The 10,870-nt window shown below is 40.4% G+C and overlaps 1 protein-coding gene across 1 annotated transcript; it reads left to right on the top strand.

Moving 5' to 3' along the window:
• Nucleotides 1-5,053: 5,053 nt before the first annotated feature.
• cav2 (caveolin 2) lies at nucleotides 5,054-9,610 on the top strand. Its single transcript, XM_008277974.1, has 3 exons — nucleotides 5,054-5,342; nucleotides 5,603-5,790; nucleotides 7,081-9,610. The coding sequence occupies exons 1-3, from the start codon at nucleotides 5,193-5,195 to the stop codon at nucleotides 7,229-7,231; spliced, it is 489 nt and encodes a 162-aa protein (XP_008276196.1). The 5' UTR covers nucleotides 5,054-5,192; the 3' UTR covers nucleotides 7,232-9,610.
• Nucleotides 9,611-10,870: the final 1,260 nt, after the last annotated feature.

Consider the following 10,870-nt stretch of genomic DNA (forward strand, 5'->3'; position numbering starts at 1 on the left):
GTTTCTTCTGCTCAGCTATGTCAAGTGACAGACTTTGCAAGGTCATAGATTCCACTTTTTTCCTCTTTAGAAACTCTTGTTTGATTTTGGCATCGTGCTTTGGATCATTATCATGCTGGAATGTTCCTCCTCTGTCAAGCTTCTGCAGACTGAGAGTTATCTTGTCAGCAAGTATTTTGGTATATTTACAGGGACTCATGATCCTCTCTATAAATATTTATAGATCTATAAACTATTTTGCACTCATGCAGCCTCATATCATCACACTACCACCATCATACTTCACTACCAGGACTATGCATTCATTGTGGTAGTCTTGGGCAGGTTTACAGCAAACATGCTAGACCCATTTGAGCCAAGCATATTTAGTCGTATCAAAGAATGTGCACCCAGTATTCATCAGGGTCCTTTTCATGTTCTTTAGAATAGTTTCATCTTGCAGTTTTGTGCCAAAGTGCTGTCAGAAACAAAGATTTCCACTGATCCGTGTGCCATATCTGACTCACTTGCCTGTTTGTTTTTTTAGACATAAATTGTGCAAGTATGGCAATATTTTAGAAGGATGACCAGTGCAGCTCTGATAAGTGGTACTATGGCTTATGCTTTACCTCCTGACTACTGCTGCAACTGTGTTTTGACTAATTTATAGTTGGTCACCAACCTTCCGTATCCTCCTTCTTTTTGAAGTCTTACAGTCAGATTGTTTAGCTTCTTTGGCAATTGTTTTTCACTCGTAGCTATACAATACAAATCCAGATACACACAACCCCTTGGTTTAAAATAAAGAAACGTCTGGTGCTCCCAGGTCATTTTATGTCCACGTGCTTAGGTTAAATAAAAATCACAGGTGTATTCAGTTCAGCTTCAGTGTGTCCACAGTGTATTTACTGTGGGACCTGCACTTTCATTAGAGTCTAACATATTTGTTTTTGATTGTTCACATGTAGAAATACCCATATGCTGTTTAACTTAAAAGTAATATAATAACTGAGAGATTAATTTTAAATTATTTGACATTTAAGTGATATTCAGGAGTGAACCCACTTATGTTGTATACTGTATAACGAAAAGGCCTAATAATGTTGTAATTTTGGAAAACCCACTGGGGATACTAAAATGTATAGTTTTAAAGATGGAAAAAGACACGAGAACAAGGGATTATTAACCAAAAGGGTTTATCCCCATGGGCAGAAGAAATGTGATCTGAAAATTCCAGTGTGATCCATACTTTAGTGATAAAGAATGCCTTGTACAAAGGTGATATTTTGATCTGAGGAAAGTTAAATGAGAACTCCTCCTCCTTGGGGTATAATTTCTCCCAGTTTTCATTTGCACATGCATATGCAGTTGGAACACCAAAATCATTAAGTTCTGGATGTTGTGATAATTGAGACAGTATTTATTTTGGACAGACCAACATCTGCCTCCTTATTAGGCTCTGCTGTGGACAGCACTAAAGTCTTGTTACAGTCTCCTCATGCCATTGGTATCCAAACTGTAACACAAACTAAAGGCAACAACTTCCTCTGCTACTCTTTCTTTCACACACTCACATACTCTCATGTCAACACGGTCCTCCCACCCCTCCTCACCCTCCGGCCAGCCCAGCCCTCCCCTCACTGAATGCTTGTCTGTCAGAATTGCCCACTGTGTGTTAATCCAGGAGGATTGTGGTGTTGTATTGTCGCCGTGTTAAGAGCCAGGGATCACTCTGATTGCTCTGAATGCTCAGCATCCCTCTGTTCTGTCTGCTGTGTTTCTGCTTTGCTGTCTCTCACTGTCCTGGCCTACTTTTATTGTCTCTCTGTTTCAGTTCCAGGCTGAACAAAAGAGGTTGTTGTTTACAGATTGCCCATCGATGAGCAGGATGCTGGACCTGCTGCATCAACAAATGAGATGCAAAATGCAGGACAGCCAGCTGGTCTCTTCGTAAAACAAGCATATTGCAGGGACGGGGTGTTCTAAAGTAAAAAATTACATTAACTTGGGTTGAGTTAAACCTAAATAGAAGGGATGTGACTTTCTGACTTGTATGGTTTGGAATAGGAATTAGCAAGAAAGACAAGAGAAAGTTTTATCAGTATAGCCAGTTTGCTTAGCTTTGTAGCCTGTCTGACAATACGAGCTTTAGTTTTTGCTCTTTTTTGATTAATTGATTTGAATAAATAATAATAAGAGGAATACAGGTTTTTGCTGCCTCTGCCACTGTTTGCTTTGCAACACTAGTGACATATTTGAAGCAATTTACTTATCCAAAATACAAAGAGACATGATCTTTTCTGCAACTAAATTACTGCACTTCCTGTAAATACAATTATTAAGTAGCCTACAGGCGTTTGAGCATTTTCACTTGTGAAGACTTGAAGACACAAATTCACATGTTTCAAAGACAAAAATTGCACTTTTCACCAAGTACACACTTCTGACAGTAGTGGTTACACAGTAATTTGTTGATTTTTTCTTAATATGAAATTTTTTTTTAATCTAAACTCTTTACTTTATGGGACTTTTCTGAACAGTTTTAGACGTTTTTCTTCACTAGAAACAATCGGATGGAGACATATAAACACATAGTATACAGCATGTGTTCAGTATGCACATGTAGCACTATTTTAAAATGTTCATACAGTAAATACAGTGTTGCCTGACATACCAATCTGACACCACTAGTGCAGAAAATTTTATTTTTCATCTGTTTCACATTTATCGCTTTTTTTTTCATTACAAATGTTAATAGCAGAGCTGCAAGGTGGCACGATGGCTAGCACCGTTGCCTCACAGCAAGAAGGTTGTCGGTTTGCATGCTGGTGAGGACACTCAGGATCTTTCTGCGTTGAGTTTGCATGTTCTTCCCGTGCAGCGTGGGTTCTCTCCGGGTTCTCCAGCTTCCTCCCACACGGTGTTGAGGTTAATCTGTGATTCTAAATTGTCCGTAGGTGTGAATGTGAGTGTGCTTGGTTGTCTGTCTCTTGGTGTAGCCCTGTGATAGACTGGCAACCTGTCCAGAGTGTCCCCTGCTTTCGCCCTAAGTCAGCTGGAATAGGCTCCAGCCCCCCCGTGACCGTAGTGAGGATTATGCGGTCTATCAATGATGGATGGATGTGAATAGCATCTCTGGAAAAAGAATGTGCACGAATTTCAAATTATTCTGTTGTATAGTATCCTATTTAGTAAACAACACCTCTGACAACCCTCCATCTTTTGCTTTAATGACAGCAGCAATTGAAGTACCATAGACTTGGATGCTCCCCACCTAATGTGAAAATGTCCCAAAGAGCTTCTAGTCATGTCAGTGGAGTTGACATCAGATGACTGTGGAGGAAAATCAGCTCTCCTTGGTCTCCTTTGGTCTCCAAGTCAAAGCTTTGAGGTGTGTTTGGGCTCATTGTCCTGCTGCAGCATGAATTCTTCTCCACAAACATTTCAGTCAGAGGGTGGAGCGTGTCTCTGACGAATGGAGAGCGACTTCTTCTTGATCAGGGTGGAGTTGATTCGCTGATGAATCAGCATGTTTCTCTGTGGGTTTGATCATCTCTAACCTGAAGTCATCAGTAAATAGAACTTCTTTTCTTAAAACTGTTGTGAAATGCTGCTATGCTGCAGCCCAGAAGTGGTTCAGAGACCCACTCCTCCTTTGACACACGACTAAACAGCCCACTGTTAACTGGACTTTTGCAGTTTGCAGTCTTGTGAACTTTAATCATCAAATTCAATTCATTTCTCTTTTAGTCTGCCTGATTCTGTTGTGAATACAAGTGATTTAGTTTCCACAGAGTGTTTTAGAGCTCCATGCACTGCAGCTGTAGAAACCTTCAGTCCAGCCATGATTTGCTCAGAATACCTATCTGACTTCTGACACTTTGACTACGCTATGATGCCATGTTTTCTACTGTCCAAATGTTACTTAGTCAGCAATTCTCTGCTGGAATCTAATGGCCCAGTCTTATTTCTAACAGGTGAACAAATGGCTGCAGGTGGATTTAGTTTAACAAGCTCTGATAGGTCAATCCATGAGTGTCAGTTGAAAGTTGATTCAATGGAATCGGATCACTTGAGAAAATCTGACCTTTCTAACATGGTTACTGTGAGCAATCTGATTTAGTTTCATTACTGACCTCGAAAGATCACTGAATCTAAAATATTTCTATCATTTTACATGTTCAAGCTTAATGTGTTACACAGAGAGAGAAAGAGAGAGATTTTTGAGAAAACTGGATTCCAGTATCACAAATTTACTAAAAGGAATGTGGCCCCACACACCACTGGAAACACACACTATAATGACTCTGTAGCCATACATGCTTTATTTTCACTGATATTAGAATAATCTATATCAATCAATAAACAAGCATCCTAAACACATACTGTATGTTGCTGAGAGGTCACCATGCCAGACCTTTGTCCTCAGAGGCTACAAAGCATTTCCATGTGAAACACCAGCTGCCTGAGGAAAACCTCAGCCTGTTGTGGTTCCTATTTAGACATCTGAAGATCTGCAGTTATTCTAACAATGTTGGCTGGTCGGTGGGCTCAGATCATCAAACAGTCAGATAGCAATAAATCCATGCAAACCAAAAACCAAAGAGAAGATGTGTGGTAAATCAACTCAACAGGTAGAGCAGTTTGTACAGCCACTTCAACGATAATAAGCAGGCTTTTACAGTGACAAAGTGTGATGAAAATAAACATGTGGGTGTTTTTTTTTTCCAAAACACAAGGCCTGGGGGAAATTGTTAACTGGTGTTTTCTGTACCTTAACTGAAGTACAGGTGGTTACATTTTCCAAAACATGATGTTGGAAAAAGAATGCTTCAACTTATCTAACCACTTCTCAAAAGGATTGGTCTCTGAGCTGTAAAAAAAAAAAAAAAAAAATGAAAACAAGTGAAAAAAAATACGCATGCAGATATTAATCACATTTGATCACATGGCTGTAAACGGCTGCTGTGTTCTGCTGACATTTAACTCTGACAACTGTTGGGCCTCGATGACCGGAGGCCAGTTCTCTGCACAGTAGCGTCTCTCATCACTGAGCTCATGAAATGGTCCGGGGAAGTGACTTTGAGCTTGTTGTGTCTCCTCGGCCCCACGCTGCGCTGCTTTCCGTACGGGGCGGGGTGCCGCTCAGTCCGGCGCACAGCGCAGAGCGCACCGTCACCAGCTGCTCTCCCTGCACCGTCTGACTCGACAACATGGGTTTAGAGAAGGAGAAATCGGATACAAGTATAATCATGGACGAAGATGAGTTTAACAGGTCGATAGAGCCCATTCTGTCCAAACAGGGGAAGGTGTACGCGGCGGCACAGGACCGAGATCCAACCGATGTCAACGCGCATTTGAAGGTAAAGTCGGTGCGAGTTTTGAAATGCTTCTTTAAAAGTGAAACTACAGAAGGTATTAGCCGTCCAGTTGAATTATCGCCTACTTTACACCCTTACTGTAACCTTTTTGTTATCTGTAACAAACGGTGAGGTTGGTAATCTGCCGCATGAATACCTGGAAGTCGCCGCCTGCTTGCGCTGTAATCCATCATCATCTCCCAACAGTCTCCTGCTTATTTTCAAAGCTAATTGTTTGCACCCTGATTTGTTTCATCTGACAGGTCGGTTTTGAAGATGTCATCGCGGAGCCAATTTCCACGCACAGTTTTGACAAAGTGTGGATAGGAAGCCACGCCGCCTTTGAGCTGATCAAATTCATCTTTTACCGCTTGCTGACCACGCTGCTCGCTGTGCCCATGGCTTTCATCCTCGGACTGGTGTTCGGAGTGCTCAGCTGCATTCATATCTGGTAAGGAGAGGAAGCTCCTCTATCCTGTAGGACTCTGTTTGGTGCTGTTTGGCTCATCTGGCACAGTGTTCTCACAGAACATAATGATATCTTTGAGAAAACCCCACACACAGACTTGGAGCATTTGAGTGATGCCATGGAGACATAAGTCACTGAATTTAAAAGAGAATAAAGCTTCTAATAAACGTGTTAGAAGAGTTTTCTATTCTCAATTGATACTAGGTGCTGAAAACACATTCTGACACACATTGATTACATAACTACTGCACTGATGCAAAAGAAAGAAAAAAACAAACCATGTGTAACACATTTAAAAGCTTGGTTATATAAAATAAAATCTTGTTTTGAGGACTAAAAGCAAAGTTTAAATCTCTCTGGTTACATTAACTGAGCATTATGGGATTTTTCCTCAGCTGCCACTGCTGTTTGCCAGCATACTTGCTCTGGATCTTTACACAAACATTGATTAAAGCTATTTTTGCAGTTGACGTCACATGCAGCATAGCATTGAAACATTATGTCAGTGTTTTGTTTTTATACTTTATTTGGATAATTGCGTCATGCATATGTCTGCTCTGCAGCGAGTTGAACCAGGTGCTTCCAGGTTTTCGAGCAAATCGTGTGCATATGCAACCAAAAGAGTCCATTTGTTAACACTTTATGAAACAACACGTTATGCCCAGACGAAAGTACGCTATGGAAAGTTGGGAGGAATGTGGAGTTCCACTGGTAGTGGGGGGAAAAAAAATGTCCCATGCCTTTTGCCAGATAGATGGTATTCGAGCAGCAATTGAAGCCTATTTTCAGACACGAGTGGGACATTCTTTAGATGCACAGGGAGCACTGCAGAGTAACTTCTGCATGACCTTTCACCGAGCTGAGGTCACAAACTAAGGAGGAAGTCAGTCAAGTCACAGGTATTCATCAATAGAGAGTACAGAGGTGGCCAATACATCTGGAATGTCAGGGTGGGAGATCACACAGAGAGGTGCTGATTCAAAGGAGTCCACGGCTTTCACAATCATATAATACATACAGCGAAACAAGCTGCAGGAATGTAACAATACAGTGTGATACACTCCTGTATAGCTTTTTCTAGAACAGATCTACAAACGAGACAATACAGCAGCTTGTGATATTGTACAAATACCAGACATGAGTTGTAAACATAGTTATGGAAAAACAGATATGATAAATAAAACATCATATAAAACTTTTTCTTTGTCGATAAAATGCTTTTAAGAAGCAGTGAACATTCACCAAAGTGACCCTTTGACCTTGTCCTTCCAGGTTGGTGATGCCGGTGATCCAGAGCTTCATGATGGTGCTACCGTCGGTCCAGATAGTGTGGAGGAGTCTGACAGATATGTTCGTCACGCCGCTCTTCCATAGCATGGGAAAGGCCCTGTCCTCCATTCAGGTTAAAACTACAGAGAACTGACGCAGACACCTCTCTGTCCCCGAGGAGAAAGAAATGTAGGGCAGACTGGAGTCCATGGAAAAAAAAAACTAAATGATGCTAGTGGAATACATGAGCTCTTGCAAAGTAAAATATGAAATCCTAAAGAGTCCTATGCAAAGTATTAACAACTATAGATAGAAAAGTTTTTGAAATGATGGCCGTAAGGGCTGAGTTTTCACTGCAGGTCATGTGAAACAGTGAAAACACATCAAATTGAGTTAAATTACACCAAAAGCTTCGGAAATGTATGTTACACAGTCAGCGTCATTTCATTGACTTTATTTCAGTGTTTATAACTTTACAAAGAGCTCCTGTGCCCCACTCAAAATAGAGTTGCTTTGCTGATTCTGACCAAAAACAAAAAATCTTTTCAGTCCATTCCTTTGTGGCTGGGAGTGGTGGAATTACTGTTGTTCAGGCTAACACACTTACCGCTGACTTGCTGAGAGTTGTAATATTTCTGCTTTATATATATATATATTTTTTTTTGTATATATGCAAAACATTCAGCGAGAAGTTGATTGTAATGAAGTGAATTAGAATAGAATGTCTGCTAGAGAGTAGATTATTTGAATATTAAATGCTGAGATGCAGCTTGTTGCACATTTGCAGGCTTATTTTACTGTCTGCTGTGTTGATCTCACAGAGCATTGGCAATAATACTGGGCATTTGCTTTTATATGGACCTAACTGTTATTTAACTGTGTCAAAGGAAACCTAATTATAGATCATCTGGGAGGGGGCTTTCTAATTTATGATGTATGTAACAAGCAATTCTTGATTGGCAAACCGTGACAGAAGAGAGGACTTTACTACAGTGTGATGAAGGCATTCCACATTTTGTACTGTGTTTGGTTGAATCCTCGGTTGAGCTGAAACTCTGGTACATGCATAGGGTTTTTTTTTATTATTATTATTATTGTTTGCTTTAGCGCTGCAAATTTTGAGGAATCAGACAATAATATGATTTTTACTTTTTTTGCAGTGGTTTTGCTAAAGTTCAGTTTTACATGTTAACCTGCACAGCTCTCACTTGCAATGAGCTGTGCTATCCTAAAGTCCCCCTCTGATCATTGATTTAGCCCCAAAAACTCATTCCTGCATATCAAAGTTACATATTTGCATATTTAGCTCTTTTGGGGGTTTTTTTGTTTTTGTTTTTTTGTTTTCTTTGAAAAATAATCCCTTCCTGTCCTAAAATGGCTCAGATGTAACTGATGCTTCCTATAGAATGTACAGATCTATGCAGTCCCTCTCTCTCAGTCTTCCCTGCTAGTGCAGCTCGAGCACACCAGCTCACCTACGATTCTGCTCAAACTCTAAAACTACTTTATTGCTACACAGTGACAAGTTGTAATGTTGGAGTTATTCAGCTGTACATCTATGAACCTGAAAGAGATTCTTCGGAAAATTACTTTGACAATATGGAAAGAATCATTGTGACGCTAATGCTAATCTGTGCACTGCAGTAAATTGATGAGATGAGACGTTGATGTTTACAGTTGCATTCATTCTTTTTTTTTTTAAATTTTAAAGGTAAAATTTAAAAAAATATATTTTAAAAAACACCTAAATACATACAAGCTCTGGTTCGTGACTAATGTATCAATAAGCAGTCAGCGCTGAGCAACATTAGCATTCAATTGGATTTGTGTTCTCTTTTTTTATTCCTATAAAACATCTGAAGCTAGTTACTGACTTTATCTGTTTATGGCGTGGCGCTGGACAGACAATGGGTTCAGCCCACCCTAAAGATGGACAACCACTCTGATATCAGCCGTCATACGAACCAATAAGCCAGCTGTATATCCAGTACACAGTTTGTAGCAGGTGATCATCAAGAGTTTCCCACAAAGAAGCAGCACATCCAGCAGGGTTGTGTATGAAATCAAAGCTACATTTGCATCAGACAATTTCAACTTGTTACTCATGCAAGCTAACCAGCTGAACCTCTAAAGCAAACTACAGTTGGAGAATGTGTCATGTGATGTTTTGTTTTCTTGTGTGCAGCCTTGTGTGCATGTTCTGCAGCTCTGGGAGGATATTTAAGGTAGGGTTGTGCAATAGTGGAAGACAGGTGTGAGGCTGAAGCTATTCTTTCTCCTCAGCAATACCATGTAGAACTAATCAACCTCGGTTCAGCCCAGCTAATCATTCTTCGAAGGCTTCAATTTTAGGCAAAGAGATCATAAATATGACGATACAGCTTTTATCAGTTTGGATTTGATTTTCAGATACATTTTTGACTGTTACTTCACTCTGACTCAATGAACTCATATTGTAACTGAAACTCTTTTACTTTAACAAGCCAAATGTGTTCTTCGTGACCAAAATAAAGACAATTTTTCCTCAAGGTAATTCTTCTGTGTGTGGTTTCTTCTTTCTGTCACAGGAGATGAGTGTGGTTGGGATGTGCAGCTGAGTGCCAGAAAGGTCTCGTAAATCACTTTGCTGAGATTGCATAAGACACTTTCCTATACAAAGATGAGCTATGGGTCGATGGAACATGACCTGAGGCTTCGCTCTAAGACCTGCAGGCCTGCACAGCATTTACACTCCACCTACATTGCTGCTCACAATATTTCCTCAGCAACAGAGTTTTCTGATGTCCTGTCGTGTGTGCATGGACCTTGCTGTCTTATTCTTGCGTTATTCTGCTGCATCGTCCCTCAGGACTAAATGACTGCTATTATCTTTACTAGTGCTCAGTTCTAAAGAAACAGGAATCTTTTGCTCTTTACATATTCTTGTTGTTCTTTTAACAGCACCCAACAACAGTTCTCTTTAACTATGACCATGACGTGTAGTACATACAGTGTGCTGGTACGATGCACTGCCTGAGAGGGTCAGCTAGGGGCAAAATCTCCCTCAGACAAACTGCAAATCAGCATTAACTGTCACTGACTGCCATTTTGAAAAGGATTTTGATGTGCAGTTTTGCCCCATAAAGTTCAGCTTCTCTGTCTCGTGCTGCTGCATGCAACTGAAAAACAGTAGCAGCTATCCAATCACAGTCCATCCTCAAACAGAGCAGTGTGCTGCACTTAATTAAAATGACATCAAGGTGACGTCTGAATGCACTGACATTGTTTTCTTGTGGGTTCAGGCCACAAATGTCTGCAATAACTCTTGAGTATTTTGATAGGCTGACTGCTCTGATGCTAAGCGAACCACCCTGACACTTTCAGGAACTCCTGACAACAATGTAATCCAAAAATTACAATCCTGTACAACTAAACTGCTGTCTCACTTACGTTAAACCAAACTTGCTGTTTTCCTAAACCTACCCACATGGTTTTGGTGCCTAAAGCGAACCAAACAATGCGTGAAATCAGAAATGAACAAGTGAAGCTCTAACAATAATGGTCCCACAAAGAACACAAACAGCAGCCTCCCGGGTGAATGCCTTGTTGCCAGCTTGTGCCTCTGTCCTCACCTCTTATCTTATGAAGCGAATTCAAACTAGAAGTCTTTTTCTACTTCATGACAGTTATCTTTAAGAGAGAAAATGGATTTCTTTCAAAACATATTGAGAATGCAGGTGAGTTGTTTAGGAATGTAATTTTTGAGAGACAGGCTTGTACCTGAAGTGTTTAGCAGCTGACCCTGACCTCTGGC

This window comes from Stegastes partitus, unplaced genomic scaffold (genome assembly GCF_000690725.1).
Source record: "Stegastes partitus isolate 25-593 unplaced genomic scaffold, Stegastes_partitus-1.0.2 Scaffold112, whole genome shotgun sequence".
In the NCBI taxonomy this organism is placed as follows: domain Eukaryota; kingdom Metazoa; phylum Chordata; class Actinopteri; family Pomacentridae; genus Stegastes; species Stegastes partitus.